Source organism: Aptenodytes patagonicus, chromosome 1 (assembly GCF_965638725.1).
Source record: "Aptenodytes patagonicus chromosome 1, bAptPat1.pri.cur, whole genome shotgun sequence".
Taxonomy (NCBI): domain Eukaryota; kingdom Metazoa; phylum Chordata; class Aves; order Sphenisciformes; family Spheniscidae; genus Aptenodytes; species Aptenodytes patagonicus.
In genome coordinates, this window is record NC_134949.1 from 212,921,356 (window position 1) to 212,937,846 (window position 16,491).

The window sequence follows — 16,491 nt, forward strand, 5'->3', positions numbered from 1 at the left end:
AGTACCGTAATACTGTATTAGGCATTAGTGAGTGGCACATCAATATAAAAATATGTCTGTAGACAGAGAAATAGAGCAGGGGTGATTTTGATTGTGCAGTCGTGGTCTTTGTATTGAATGAGCTTGTAATTTTCTAGAGGGAAAATTCAGTGTTGGAAACATGTAATATATATGTTTTGGAGTTACAGGCAAGGATGCTATCAGTATCATACCAATTTTGAGAAGTCCTTACGAAGTATAACTGATGATACCAAGCAGTACTGTCAGTACGTACTGACCAACCAGTGCAGGGGATCCTGGTATTGACCGGGAACTGCCCCTTAGCTGAGTAACATGAAATGGAAGAAACCCGAAGTTTTTTCACTTTGTTTTGTTAATCATCAGAGAAGGTGATATATATCAACAAAAGATCCCAAAAATAAAATTCCTTTTGATGACCAAGTAAATGAGGTCTTGACTGTTCTGCTGAGTTCTGAAATCAAATAGTTTAAAATAAAATGAAATAAAATAAAATAAAATAAAATAAAATAAAATAAAATAAAATAAAAAAAAAATCTGAGGAGGCTTTTCAGTGAAGCTGATACCTGCAATGGTACTGACTGAAAGTAAGTGTTTAAGATTTCATGGATTTTCCTTCTCAAGCCCTGAAACAGTTCTTTTCTGTGTTCCAGGAAAGAGTTTGAGATGGACCTTTGCTGTCACTGGTCTCTTTGGGGAAACAAAATAAACCAGGCAGTCACAGACATGCCTTTTTTCAAAGCAAAAGAAGTACCTAGAGAAGTTTGTATGTTCCAGAGTATTCAAGAACTTTTAAATCACAAAGACATGATGGGCTTAAAACCTGTAATTAGGAATAAAACCTCATCTAAGATATATTATTTTTTTCTTTTTGCTTTTTTACTTTTGAAAATGACACAGCGCACAGAAATGGGGGATTGTGCTGGGGATCCACATTGATGCTGCTCATGAAAAGAGGAACTGAAGGATGGTTGGGGTTTCATGACGTTAGGTGGGACTAGATCTCCATTGTGCAGCTGGTGTATCCCCAAAGGACAGTAATGGTCAGAAAGACTGACCTGATGCACTCAGAGGAGAATCCATGCGTTCACCCAGAGTGAACCTTCATATACTGCTAGCATGAGAGAGATGGAGGAGCTGGGAGCAAAGTTATGACCTTCTCATTCTGTTTCTAGATATAAAAAGGACACAGCAATCTTCAGAAAGCATCTGAAGATTCAGAGCAACTCCTTCAAAGCATGGGAGTTCATGCCTTGGATCTATACCTTGCACAGCCACAAAAGACTTGCTAGGAATACAGAGCCATAGCATGGGGTAGGAAGAAGGTACTCTATCAATGACCTTCTACAAATGCTAGTTTTATTCTTAAGAACTTAAGGATGGTAATGAAAATGAGATCTTAGTTCCACTTTATCACAAAACAGTCAGACAATGTCCTTCTACCTTTTCATAATGCTCTATCAGAATTTCAACGACGATATTCTGAAACTTAATGTTCATCATAGCAGCCACGGTTTCTTCTTGGGCTCTCATCAGAGTTGGTCCAAAGATAACACCAAGGTTGGATACAGTCATTAGATTTTGCTGACTGTGTAATGATACCCTTTAAATGAACACAAACAATATGCAATTAAATAGTTGGGCTAAACTACAATTCCAACAGGCAAAAACCTGTTAAGACTATTTTTTTTAACAAGATCCAAAGTTCATGCCTCCCCTTTAAAAACATTTTTTAAACTTTTACTAGAGTCAAAATGTAGACTAGTACAACTACTCTATTTCCATTAAGGCTCCCATCCTGCAATAACTTAATGGATAATGAGCACGTCTCCCTAGAGTAAGTATTTAAGTTCCTGACATAACTGACAGGGAAAAGCAACTATCTTTGAAGGTCTCCACAGAGATCCAAGACCATCTAAAGTTTAGGAGTTTTAGGGTAGGTACCTATCTCTCTCCGATGCTTAAACAGGAACTTAAATACTTGATGTTGGATTGACTGAAAATACTGTGATATAACGGAGCTCAACCATATACCTTAGTTTTCATGTAAAGGAAAGAAACTTAGTTACTGAAAACACATACATTGCAATAAGATCTCTTTATTAATGTGTTGAAAACACAGGATCAATGGGGTCAGTGAAATCATTGTTTCTGTGGTATAGATAACACTAGATGATCATAATGACATCTTCTGGCTTTAAAATATATTAACCTTTTACTTCTGTATACTCTGTTATCACTTACTGTACCTTTTCTGTCATTTTTCTTCTTAATGTAGAATTTAGAAACTTAGTTTTTCCAATAATTTATCAGATAGTAAAATGAAAGCCATCAATCAGTAATCCTTAATGCCCCTTTTCTCTCCTTACGAATAAGATTTGCCAAATAAAAACTGTATCATCATAAATCCTTCGAAATAACTGCTAGTGATTCCCCAGTCACAGCTGCCCTATTGCCTCATGTCTGAGAAATATCATGCCAAGTAAAGATTTGATCATTGCCTTAATGCTTAATTTTACTGAATCTGCTACCAAATAGAATAAGTTATTCAGGCATTTGTTCACATTTTCCTCTTCCTTCTCACTGCTATCTGCTACCATTGTCAAGCTGAGCATTTTTAGCCATTCCTACATAATTAAAATAACCCTTGTACCTTTTAAAACTAAGATACAGTAAAACCTATAAAATACTGGAAGACTAGCAGGTAGAAGCAAACTTTATCTTCTGGTTTTCTCTGACAGCCTTCATTAATCAGGTTTATGAAGACATCTGCTATGTTTTCCTTCCAATAATATTGTCAGACAGCTTGATTTGTTCTTAAAATGTTATACAAACATTAGCAAAATGATCTCTCTGATGTAAGAGTTTGGTAGCAAATAACACAAATACTATCCCCTTACAAAGATTAAAAAGGCAGTGACAAAAAGACTATGAGATTTTCCCAAGGCTACTGGGGGATTTTGTTAGGCTCAGGATCAAACCCATGTCTGGACTCACACGCTACCCTTTCTCTCAGTCTCACTGTTGAGTAGGCACTAATGCTAACACAGAATGAGTAGACCAGTAGAGTTATCCTGGTATAGAGGTGAGAGAGACTGTACAATTACTTCTCTAATGAAGTAATACTCCCCTCATATTTGGAACAGGAACTTTTTAGCACCCCATTTACATCGAGAAGCAGGATAAATATGGGAAAGGGGTTTGTATGTGAGACAACATGATTATAAACTGCAGGAAAATAAATGCCTATCTTCTTACATGTTTCCTATGCTGCTTCATTAAGTTATGCCAAAAACACTTTCCAAAATTTTACTTCAGACAGACACACTGCAAGAGATCGTTATTTGGAAGCCATATCGTGAAAATGACTACCTTGTTACAGCACATTTTTAGCCAATTTTCTTAATCTAATTTTCTCTGTAACAGATCTTATGTTTGGCTTAGGTGACTAAGGGGTGTTTGGGAAGTCCACTAGTATTTTAATAAAAATGGAATTTTGAATTACTCAGCTGTAGGTTTGTTAGAAAAACCTAAAAAAAATCACTCTTTGCAATGTTACTCTGCTTTGTGCAGCACAGTAACTGTTAAGGTCTATTACACAAACACTATAGTCTTATAGCATAAGACAGAAAGTAGTGTTTGTCCTGTGTTTGGGTTTCCTTGGTAACAAATTTGGTAGCTTGGTTAATAAAAGGAATGGTGAATTTAATAACATTGTAACCAGAAAGGACTTTCTACAAAGCATTTCAAAGGCTCAATTTCTTTCAAAAGAGAAAAAACCCAGGCCTGTAACTGGATCATTTTGATAACCAATTTCCCCTGACCTAGTCCTACTGTTGCTGGGCTACTGAGTAGATACAGGCCAAGGTAATCATGCATTTCAGGTAGCTGTAAGGCATTCATTAGGGTGCACTTGCTTTCTCCTAAAATCTCTTTCTTTGATCTATCACCAGTAAATTTTTGATACTGCCAGACTGCAGACTCCCGACTATCTACTTTAGAAAAGCATGATGATGTTAAATCATACCAAAGAATGATTTATTCTTTAAAGTAGACAGGTAATTTGACTAGGAAGGTTTAACAACAAAAAATGAGTTACCTATCTGAAAATAACACCAAACTTCCCATGTTTGCCTAGCTGCTGACTGAGTATATATTCGTACAGTATCACCTCTATGCAGGGTGCTTTTCAGGATTTGCTGGTTTTGTTTGTACATCTCACAACATCTAGATCATATTTAATTTTGCACAGTGACACAAAAGTCAAGGTAGGCAGAGATGTAAAGACCTTAAGACCTAAACCAAGAAAAAATAATATTATCCTTATTTTATAACCCATAGTTAAAGGTATAGTATTTTCACCTAGACACAAAAGCATACATAAAGAAACTGAACAGCTAAAAGAAAGATAGGGAAAGGATACACATTTTGAAATTGGATTTTAAACAAAAGAATGAAGCAAGAGGAGGTTGGGGGTTTTTTTCATATTTTCCCATTTACATAAAATTAGGCACTTTATCTGCCATTTGTTCCTTGAAAAATCTCTACACAGCGGTAGGAAAAAGATGAGGAAGGAAGATAACTAATACACTCGAGACTAATTTTGAATTTGGTCTCAAAATTGCTAGCATAAACAACAGCTGGCAAATTCTACGAGAAACTAGAAGGGGTGAATTGAATGTTGGAAAGAAAAGAACTGAAAGTTTTCAGTATAAAACCATAAGATTAAATTTATCAGAAATGAGAATGTCATCAAAGATGTCATAGGCGAGAGTTAAAGAGAACAATTAAAGAAGGGAATAGTGCAGGCATGCTTTTCTTTGGAAATGCATCTGAGGTCATACTGAGAATAAAGAGGCCAAGAAAGAAATGCTTGCCTATGACTAATTCTGCCTAGAAATAAGTCAGTTCCAATGTATATAAATTTCTAATTTTGGGGCTTCCAGACTAGCAGCTTTTACAAAATCATTAATCCCTCATTAAACGTTTTAACTTTTTATAGGGTTAGAAAGCAGTAGATATTATATTTTTTAGCTAATCAAACAACTCTGTGAGTAAGGAAACTTATGAAACCTACTTTCATCTGGTTCTCTGGGTTACCCCTTGTCTAATGAGATGCAACGTCTGCCTAATCAGTTTTTGCAATGGAAGCATTCACAGCAGCTCCCTATCATGTTAGTTCTCCAATGGCTAATGACATAAAAGGCTAAAAATAATTTATTAGGGCTAAATAATTTCCTACCAAAGAAATTTTCAAAGTTCTCACATCTATAAGAGAAAGCAAAGCTGCATTAGGCTCCACTGTAGACAGCTTACTGCAGGCTGGGGCTCAAGCTGTGATCAAAAAAGCAAAATAGCTAGGATGTAATGAACGGAATGAAAACAATATGGACTCCTCTCTTATGTCTTCTACACATCTCAGTCATGTGGGCCTTATCTGAACAACTGCTGTTTCAGTATTCACACTCCCAGATCATTGATAAATGTACTAAAAAGTATACAGCATCCTAAATCAGAAAGAATAATACATATTAAAAAGTATTCAGTAAATACCAATGCAAACCAACCAAAGATTTAGTAAAACTTACATGAATAACGTTTAATGCAGAAACAGGATAAAGTACAATGTAATAATGGTATGTAATCATAGCTAGTGACATAGAGAGACATAAGAGAATAAAAACTTGTCTTTTTTGTCTCACAGCATGTCCTAAGTGTAATTCAGTGAAGACAAAAGGTCATCAGTTCAAAGAAATGCAAAATCTTTTCCATCTGACATTTAATTAATACTCAGAGAAGCTGATGAAACAGGGAGATTGAAAAGTGGGTTTGGACATTTATATAGATATCAAAAATATAAATAATAATACTTCAAATTAGTGTTTTCAAATGATACTACAATTCAGAGCTGTTAGAGAGAAAAATAAGATCAGACATGAAGGACAAGTATTATCACATTAGTCTACTCTCCATTTCTGAAACAGTGTGGGATCTTGAGTCAGGTTCAAAACAGCGTTTTCTATCAACCTTAGCATAGTTTTAGATGTTTCTTAAATTTAATTAGTGCCAATTCCTGTATTAAGTAGGAAGTGAAAGAAAGCATTGAGTGGGTTTATTTTATAAACATAGTTGGTCATCTTGGTGATTCTTTATGGTGTTATTTTTTATTTTGTTTCTACGGTAAGTATTCTTCAGCTACGTTGAGAACAGCAGTTTAGAAATGTAATTTCAAGTGGCATTGTTTCAACACAGAGAATGGATTAAGCAACACTGACAAATTCAAAGTAGAAATAATCACATCTTACAGTAATACCAAAGCGAAAAATCAAAAAGAATTACTTGACCAAGTGCTTGATAAGGATGTCCAGCATCTCTCTGTTCTTCTCTGGTAACTTATGCACAAGTGCATGCACTGCCTCAACTCTGTAGTTCTGATCATCTGACTCTAAAATAGAAAACAAATTATTGTTGATAAATTAGAACACGTGCTAAGATGCGACTACAAATGGCACCAATACCTGTATGCTAATACACACATACATTACAAGGAGCCAAATACAATTAGCCTTTAAAATGATGAGGATGATTTGACTATATTTATTACAACATTCTGAAATCTGTATTTCAAGTAACTCGCCAAAAGCAGTTAGCACTGATACTGGAACCAACGAAATTTGTGGCAAGTTTGACCCAATGTGCCACTTCAGTGAAATCCAAGATTTTACCCCTTGATATTTAAAATATCTAAAATTCTTGAGTGTCTTTTATTCTTATCAAGGCAAGAGAAAATGGGGAAATAACTTCAAATTCTAAACTGGAGTCATTAGAAAAACAATTTTACTATCTCTGTATCTCATTACTCCATTTGTGAAAAGGAGATAATTACCACCCCCTCCAATTTCTCAAGGCAAGCTGGGAAAATAAAGGTCCCTGGATGAGAGGGATGAATGCTATAAAAGAATTATCAGCCCGTGTAAAACAAACATATATAAATCAAGGTTCAAAATTTCATGTAGAAGGCAGTCACACAGAACCTCTAAAAAGATCAGAACAAACCACTGAACAGCTTCATCTAGTGTGACTTCTCTGTTTTGATGGCTTTCATGTGGCACTGTGCTATAACATACAGTGACATGGAAGAACTTGGATCCACGGCTGGATCACTGAATAATAGACCAAGGAGGAAAATAAGGATAGCAACTGAGGAGACTAAGGGTTAGAAACAATATTACTTTCATGAAAGTGTATTTATTACTTTACTTACTAACAGCAACAATGAAATCTTTGTGCAGCTTGAAAGTCATCAGTGGTTCTGAAAGACACCTGGTTGTAAAAAGTATTAAAAAGAAAATTTAAAAAACCGCATTACTCAAAGTCTTTTTAAGTTTTATGGGTGTGATTATGATAGCCCTCAACATCTGCATACTGTATATTGGTATGTTGTAGGAAACCCAATTCAGTGATGACTGACTGCAAGTAGTATACAACTTAATCATGTACATAGTCTGAAACTCTCTGAGTTGAATCTTGTGTCACCATGTAAGTTAGTAAGGGAAATATTACTGGCACTCACTTCAGAACAGAGAGACACTGAGTAAGGGAAATATTACTGGCACTCACTTCAGAACAGAGAGACACTGTTTTCTGGCGTTCATACTGTAGAACAGGAATAAATACAGCTGCAGAACATGGGACAGTGGGCTGCAGAAGTGATCTTTTGCCCAAGAAAGGCAGAAACATGATGAAATTCAGGACTGAAATTCTGATCTGAGAGATCCTAGAAGAGTCATCTTCTGAAAGGCAGACTGTAAATTGCCTTATAGACACAAACACACAGCTGTTGCTAGCTCATGTTCTAATTTCACAAATACAGTATCTACAATGATTTGTGCTTCTGAAGATGTATTATACGTCTTCAACCAAAGCCAGCCTTTTCAATGGAGTTTACATGAACATTGCACTACAAATCCTAGGCATATTTTCCAGAGTGAATAGGGATTTCTGATGCTGCCCTTTGTTAGGTGACTAGTTTAGGAAATCTAGATTTTTAGAAGGCATAGAACACCCACCATCTGGATTTGATGCTTTTTATTATGTTTCTTTTGAAAGTTATATATTGAGACCCAAAAAAGAGTTATTTCAGAAGTACCATAATTCTTGAAAATTCTGTCTCTTATTAGCAAAAATTTTAAGAGAAAATGATAGTGTGGGAGGGATATTGTGTTTGTGAAGACACCAACAGCATAGGATAAAAACCTATGCTTTTGCAGAAATTTTTATTCTGCTTCAACAACGATGCCATGAAACCTCATGGTACACAGCTTAAGGGATTCAGAAAAGAAAGACTGAGCACAACATGTAATTAACGTAAAAGATTTTAAATAAAAACATGCAATTAATTAAATTCTGCCAAATTTAGGGCTATATATATAAGGCATGACTATCTTAATAAGGCAGAAAGTGTGTGACAAATTTTAGATTTATTATTACACATAATCACAGGGATATTAGGCAAGATAATAATATACTCAATTATTACCATGCTAATGGATACAAGAAATGTAATATGATATTAATAAGCAAAAGATTAATGGGCCAGAAAAGGAATACTGAGATTTGTGTAGCATCATACTTACCTGAGGTAGTTTTTTAGTCCGCTTGTTATTGTTTTATTGTCCCAAAGTTCCATATCAATATCCATATCAGGAGGAGATTTAGGGGCTGGTAGAAATTTGAATTATGATTGTGTTATAGTTTGACTAACACACTAACTAGAAAAGCAGCAAAACAGAAGCTAATAGATTAGTCATTGAGCTCATGTGGTTACTTATTAGCCAGAATAACTACCAATCTGATCAATTTGAATCTTTTAATCTCTGCCAAAGTATCAATAAAAATGAATTTAGTACATTAACTACACGCACTGTATCAAAGTGTAAAGTAAGCCCAAGTCAACAGAGAATTACTAACATATTTGGCTTAGACATTCAAACACAGGCACCAGAGAGCCAAATCAGCAAGAAAATTGAAAAACTAGAACAACTGTCTATTTAACTGAGTTATGCTGTGTTACAGAACTAAGCTTTGGAACACTTCAGAAATATGCCAAATAGATACCAATAAATAGAACTTTAGAGCTAAAAGAAGAAATGCATTTTATCAGTAATTTGCTCATGTATATCAATGATTGCATGCAGAAATTGAATACTAATGCACGGACGAAACTAGTTAGATGGATCGCTCATTTTAAGACTGCAAACTCAATTTAGTGGCAGTAAGTGCACGTAGAAAATTGTAAATGTTATGACACTCTTCTGAGCACAGCAGTTAAGGCAAAAGGGACTACAGCACACATGCTGCACACTGACAAAGGTTCAGTTCAGATACTTACAAAATATGGTATTCATCAGCTTTTGCACCTTGGAGTTTACACCGCCTATTCTGTACAGTCCCAGGATTGTAATACCTACATTGGGAAAACAAGTACAATGAAAATAATGAAAATATGGTTATTTCAATATATGCTGATGCATCCTTGGTGTATGTTTTCATAACATCTAAATGTATTTATGGAAAATTGCACAATTACATTCTTGAGTACTGCTTTACCCTACTCAATTCTCTTCTGGGGTGTTAACAAATGCATTCCATGGAATCCATACCATACTATACAACAGAACCCTTTTGCATAGAAATGACCCATATTAGCAAACAACAAGGAGATGGCTGGGAAAAGTGGAAAAATAAGACCCAAAAGCAGTCTTAAAACACATTACACGTCAACAAGTTTATCTTAGCTAGACTTCAGTGGAATTACAATGCATCTATATTTGCTTAGACCATCATCTCTTCCAATTAAGATTTGATTGACATTTATAGGAGAAATAATGATTGTACCCAAAATAAAAACATATGCTGTATACTGTTGCAACACTGCAGTTGAGAATTTATGTGTTATGCATGGATCCCCATGCAAAACAGAGACAGTTTACCCGTAAGTTTCAACAGTTGGTTTTTTTTAATAGCACAGATACTAATAACAAATAACGTTTAAAGTGTGACATACACAACACAGTATTTCAGGATTCCAGTGATGATAATTTTATTGTTTTTATCTGCCTTTTAAAATCAGCAGGATTTAAAAGTCTTCCCTTCTCCCCACTTCAGGTCTTACCATTTAAAAATTGTCCACTTTTCCTTTGAAAACAACATTCCAAAGTCTGATCTCACTTAGATAACCTCGGTGTTTTGTTTTGAAACCCTTTTTTTCCCCCCAGAAAAAAATGCAAGCTCTGAGTCAGCAGTGATTCAAAAGCTACCTAATGTTGTTACCTGAGAAACTGAATTCACGTTGAGCTCAATGTTGCACAGAGAGACACAGCTTTTGGATTAGAAGAGTTGCATACTGATGGCTCAGTGCATGGACAGGAAAAGGTTAGCTCTTTTTATGGAAGATGATACAGCCATACCTCTTCATTTGAATGGGGATAATTAAAAACTTGCTGTGAGTTGCAAGATACCACCTCATCAGTAGAGTGATTATTTTCTTTTTGTACATTCCCACTACCAAAAATGAGTTTCTAAACATTTTTAAAAAATGGATAAACCATGTGCAAAATGAGTGAATAAAATGATAGGAGTTATGCTCTGCAAAAAAGATGTTCCAGCAGAGAGTATTCATGCCACTTTTTGGTCTTCAGGTTTCTCGCCAGAAACCAAAGTTGGGAGCTGAGGCTCCCTACAGTTTTACCACGAGAAAGCACAATTCGGTGCACACAGATTAAAGACCAAAGATGTATGCAACTGTGTATTAAGCTGTCTAAACAACATGAAATTACAGAAAATGTTTAAAAAACCCACTTAAATGATACGTTAAGAATTGTTGTTGGAACTTGTGGCAACAGTTTTAAGTGTAAAGCACACAGATAAAATGTGAAAAGTACAAACCAAATGATGGACACACTCCAAAGCACAGCTGTAAAATATGTAGAATTATTCAAACTAATATTTGAGAAAAAATACTCATAATAATCTAATACATAATTTGTGATTTAATACGCACCTCTTGTTTCCACAGCATGAATACATTTCCTCACAAAGTTGAAACCTGCTTCATTTAAGAACACTATAAAAAGAAGAAAAAAGGTAATTCTTTTCTAACTTATTAATACACAAAATCTCTGTGTGTAGCTACATCCACATGCTAGTCAAGAAGGACTGATACACATCTATCCACGAGATTTTCATACTTAATTCTGTAATAGTATTCTTGTAGATATATCCTTAGCACTCAAAATCCAACTTTCTTATCATTAGTGTATCATTAGGAGCAGAATATTCCACTGTCTTTCCCAGAAATCAGTAGCCCCTCTACACATACAGCTGAAAGCTTGTTGTTTTAAAAGGAGATTACTGTACTCCCTTCCCTCTGCTGAGGAAAATGCTTTTAAGAGTTCAGGACCTACATTATGAACAGAATATATTCATTGGTTTTAACACAACAACATTCTTTGTTCCTTTCACGTGCACATAACCACTCATAAAATGGTAACATTGGAAAACAATCTTTGTTAGGGACTTTAATGAGTGAGCTTATTTCAAGTCAATGTATTTCTCATTAATTTTTTTGTATCTTCAAAGCTCACTGCTCTAACTAGCTAAATAAAGAAGATCTTAAAGCAGCATACTTGTCACCATTAAAATAAACACCATCATATAAAAAGTAGACGTAGTGGTTTAAATTTTAGATTTCCAAAATCTCAAATACACCTCCTATGAAGATGTATATCCATATCTGACACATCTCTCTCTCTCTGAGATACATACACCCACACATAAGTTATTTTTACGTATTTGTGTTAATATTATGTTAATAACATATATGTGTTAATATAATGTTAATACAATTATACACATAAATCTAATAGTATCTTTAAATTTACTCATTTTATTATTCAGTGTATGTGTAATAGGTGCATATACAACTAAAATCAGAAAGATGTGATGGGCCTTGGAGATTCAACAAGGCTAAGTGCCAGGTCCTGCACTTGGGTCACAACAACCCCATGCAGTGCTACAGGCTTGGGGAAGAGTGGCTGGAAAGCTGCCCAGCGGAAAAGGACCTGGGTGTGTTGGTTGACAGCCGGCTGAACATGAGCCGGCAGTGTGCCCAGGCGGCCAAGAAGGCCAATGGCATCCTGGCCTGTATCAGAACTAGTGTGGCCAGCAGGAGTAGGGAAGTGATCGTGCCCCTGTACTCGGCCCTGGTGAGGCCGCACCTCGAATACCATATTCAGTTTTGGGCCCCTCACTACAAGAAGGACGTTGAGGTGCTGGAGCGTGTCCAGAGAAGGGCAACGAGGCTGGTGAGGGGTCTGGAGAACAAGTCCTGTGAGGAGCGGCTGAGGGAACTGGGACTGTTTAGCCTGCAGAAAAGGAGGCTGAGGGGAGACCTCATCGCTCTCTACAACTCCCTGAAAGGAGGTTGTAGCGAGGTGGGTGTCGGTCTCTTCTCCCAAGGAACGAGCGATAGGACGAGAGGAAATGGCCTCAAGTTGCGCCAGGGGAGGTTTAGATTGGATATTTGGAAATATTTCTTCACTGAAAGGGTTGTCAAGCACTGGACCAGGCTGCCCAGGGAAGTGGTTGAGTCACCATCCCCGGAGGTATTTAAAAGACGTGTAGATGTGCCACTTAGGAACATGGTTTAGTGATGGACTTGGCAGTGTCAGGTTAACGGTTGGACTTGATGATCTTAAAGGTCTTTTCCAACCTAAATGATTCTATGATTCTATATAGGGATATTATTTCAACACACTGGAATGTATTTACATTTAGGTATACAGACTACTGATAGAAACTTTTTACAGATTTGTTAAATATATTGTAGCTTTGGAACCAATCCATTTTTCTTCCAATTTATGTTTGATATTAATACAAAAGTTGAATGCTTTCTCACATCTTACATAGCTTAGGATGTGCTTTCGTGTAACCCAATCATGTAATCCAACAGTTATTTCATAGCAATAGAAAGAAAATGTAAAATAATTAATCTCTCTCTCACACACACATGGATCTAGAAACCAGGACATCACAGAAATTTAGCAATATTTGGTAACTCTACATAAATAAAGAGCTTACTTTCTTCCTTCTTGCTAATAATGGCTGGCAGTGTGTAGATCTGTAAAAAAAAGGGCAACAGGTCAATGTTTGTGCTTTAAATTCTTTATTGCCAGGTTTGTTGGTAGTTCTTGTATTACCTTGCTGCTAGGGGAAAGCCAGCCTTGCCTTCCACCTTCTCTTGACGTTTACCCCCACAGCACTCACCCAGGTTAATGGCCCTGTGCTAGGATCTGAGCAGGTGGAGAGGGCAACAATCCACTGTTTCGGTTGTGTTTGCAGTTTTACACAGCCGATCATCTTCACCTCTGGGGAGAAGGCAGAGGGCCAGCGGGATGTGTCCCAGAAACCTATTCAGGCTGGCCTTGAGATTCTAGATTGACTAGGGATTTAATAGCATTAAATTTATAGGCACCTAAAATGTGTTAGAGGTCAGATTTGCAGACTCCAAATGGGTTAAATTTCAATACAACTACTGATCTAATTTCTGTACTGTTTCAGTCAAGCAAGAAGCTTGTAAAAACACTCATCTATCTCATAAAACTGATCAACCATTTTTTTCCCCTTGGACACAGGTCTGGCATCACCCTCATTCAGCGCCTATTTTAAGAGCAGATTAATAGTGGGAAGAAATCTCAGACAAGCCTGTCTCTTAGTAGCTTTCAACACATTTTTATGCTCTCCGCAGTGCCTTTCAAGATGGTGCTAATTGTTTACTCCGTGATGCTGCCCAAAAGATGGTTTGTTTTTACCAGTGCGGAAACTACCACTTCACAAATGTTATCTGAACCATGAATCCTATTAGACAATATGCTATCATATTACTTAAACTTTAAATATTTTAACATAAAATAATAATATTAAAAAGTAAGTAAAGGCTTAAATTCACTAATAGTTCTGCTTTTCTACTTTGTACCTATCTTCACTGTGTATTTGCAATGGTGTCTCACACAGAATTGTAGTTGCCTGTACTGTAACAGAGTATCTGAAATGCATACTACCTTATTTCTTTAATATGTGTGCCACAAAACTGTAAAAAGAAAAGAAAAAGAAAAAATATCCTTACTGGTTCCTTTCCATCCATAGCTTCGAGCCAAAGTTTGCGGTTGGATTCTGAAAAAGCTTGCAGTGTGATGATTCCAGGTCTGTCAAAAACATACGCACATACCAAAGTTACTAATTTCTCTTTCTCAAACAGTATCCAAAGTCAGAATCCAAATACATACTGACATGAAGTGAATACATAAAAGACAGAGAGAAATTAAAGAAAGTTGATGGCTTCTGACATCACACAATAACTTTGAGCTAGATTTAAAAACAGGTCTGTTTTTTTAAAAGTTCGGTACTGCAACATGTAATTTTAGATGCCTAGTCCTAAGTGCTACAACCCTCTAAGAGGTATTAGGCACCTCCATATTGCAAGATGAGTTATACACCTGCAAACGGAATCCCATACAACCCATTTTTCAGTGGCGAGATGCTTAGGGTGGAAAACTTAAGGGCAAGAGACATCAGCTCAATTTGACTAAATATGTCTATGCCTGAGCTGGTTATCTACGTTGCTTTCATAGCAAATGAAGAGAAGTAGGTACTTTTAATCTAAAAGCCATCATATCCCAAAATCGGTCAAAAGAAACGTGCCCGAAAATGGTCACCTAAGAAGAATGCTTTGAGATAGTATCTCAAGTATGGAGATGTAAAGCCAATTGAGCTGAGTACTGTCATGGTGCAGGAATTTTTTATTTGAGAGGATTTAAAAAACAAGTTCTTTCTGCTGGCTGTGCTCTAACCGCTATGATAGAAGTTAAAAAAGTGGCATATCCTCTCTGTTGATGACGCTTTGACATTACATAGAAAAAGAGTCACGGAAACCAGTGAAGGGATGAGGGAACCAATTTCAATCTTTGTTCCTGGAATAATGATATGAACAGATATAATACAAATAAATACAGTAAATAGTATTATTATTGTATTTACTAAAGTAAATACAAAGAATTAGTCTCTAGTTGTGATCATAGGCAAATGAGTTCTGTAAGAAATGCTTTGAAATTAATTCACTGATTTCCAACATAGAATGCCCAAGAGACAGTCCATTTTAAAGAGTCCTGCTCCCACACCAGCATAGTGTATCTCTGCTCAAAACTTTCAACAGACTGTCCAAAACTGTGATTTTTCTATGGTAGGTTCACAAATAAAGGACACTATAGTTTTTACCAAGTATTTATCTTCCACCATAAAAATAAATAACAAAAAAACCCACCATCCTTTCGCACCTCCTCCAAAAGAACTACATTATCACCTTGTACTTAAAAAGCATGCAAGAAAGCAACCGGACAATATAAAATATCAAAATGTGTGTTCACCAAACCATTCAAGGAGAAGCAAGCCCTGCCCTTATACATAAAAATGCCAAGCTGAGGATTTTGTTTGTTATCTACTATCACAAGTGTAAAAAGATACAGTTAATCCAGATTAAGATGTATAATTGTTTTTCTATTTTCTTACAGTCTAAGTTTACTTCCGTTTTAATATTACATCTTGCTACCTACCCACAGATTCTTACCTAGGAATTTTTCTTTCAAAAACTTTTTAGACATAGAAACTGATTTTTTTTTTCTTCTTTCTATTGTGACTACTGCTTCATATTTCAGTTAGAAAACTGCATCTATACTTATAGTCCCTTGGTCAGCTTGTACAGAAAGAACAGAAATTTCTGAGTGTGATTTTACTTCAAGCTTAGAGATAGCTGCTTTTAGCTCTGGGCTTCTGATTTAATCTGTTGGCCAAGTTTGCAGTCATTGTATAGTGTGTCTTAACACTCAAATATCTAACACTATAATGCCTGAATATTAGTTTCCTCAAAAAAAAAAAAAAAAAAAAAAAAAAAAAAAGCCCAAACCAACTCCAATACATTTTGAACTGACTTCCTCACTAGTTACTGAAATAGTTGGTAATTTCTCAGAAATTAAAATTACATTCAAGGTGAAACACACTTTCTGATGTTACCTTTTTATATAGCTCCAGTACAAATAAGATGGTGTAACCTCTAGAATAGTTTTTACAAGAAGTCTGAGCTGAATATAGGTGTGAAAAACACCTATGTAAATTTTAAATTAATTACGTCAATTAGAAGAGCTCACAGTGTGTATTCTCCATTAGTTGTTCACAAGGGTTTCTTTCAGTTAACATGGTTCTTTCATGAAATGAGATGTGCGCATCAGTCTGCACAGTTTTCCAATATTTTAATAAAATAATATTTCATACAACGCTGCATATAATAATGCAAGGAGAGAATTAGCTCTGTGGGATAAGGTGTTTGGAGACAGAAGTTACCCATAAAATCTTGCAACAAAA

General features: G+C 35.8%; 1 protein-coding gene across 1 annotated transcript in view; it reads right to left on the reverse strand.

Annotated features, from left to right (window-relative positions):
* ARHGAP42 (Rho GTPase activating protein 42) overlaps positions 1-16,491 on the reverse strand; it is a 172,583-nt gene that overhangs the window by 18,935 nt on the left and 137,157 nt on the right. Inside the window, exons 11-18 of the mRNA XM_076328243.1 lie at positions 14,204-14,282; positions 13,159-13,198; positions 11,081-11,143; positions 9,410-9,484; positions 8,655-8,739; positions 7,283-7,341; positions 6,358-6,463; positions 1,462-1,621 (exon numbers count right to left, since the gene is read on the reverse strand). Coding sequence (XP_076184358.1) covers positions 1,462-1,621; positions 6,358-6,463; positions 7,283-7,341; positions 8,655-8,739; positions 9,410-9,484; positions 11,081-11,143; positions 13,159-13,198; positions 14,204-14,282 — 667 coding nt within the window. The remainder of the gene's footprint in view (positions 1-1,461; positions 1,622-6,357; positions 6,464-7,282; positions 7,342-8,654; positions 8,740-9,409; positions 9,485-11,080; positions 11,144-13,158; positions 13,199-14,203; positions 14,283-16,491) is intronic.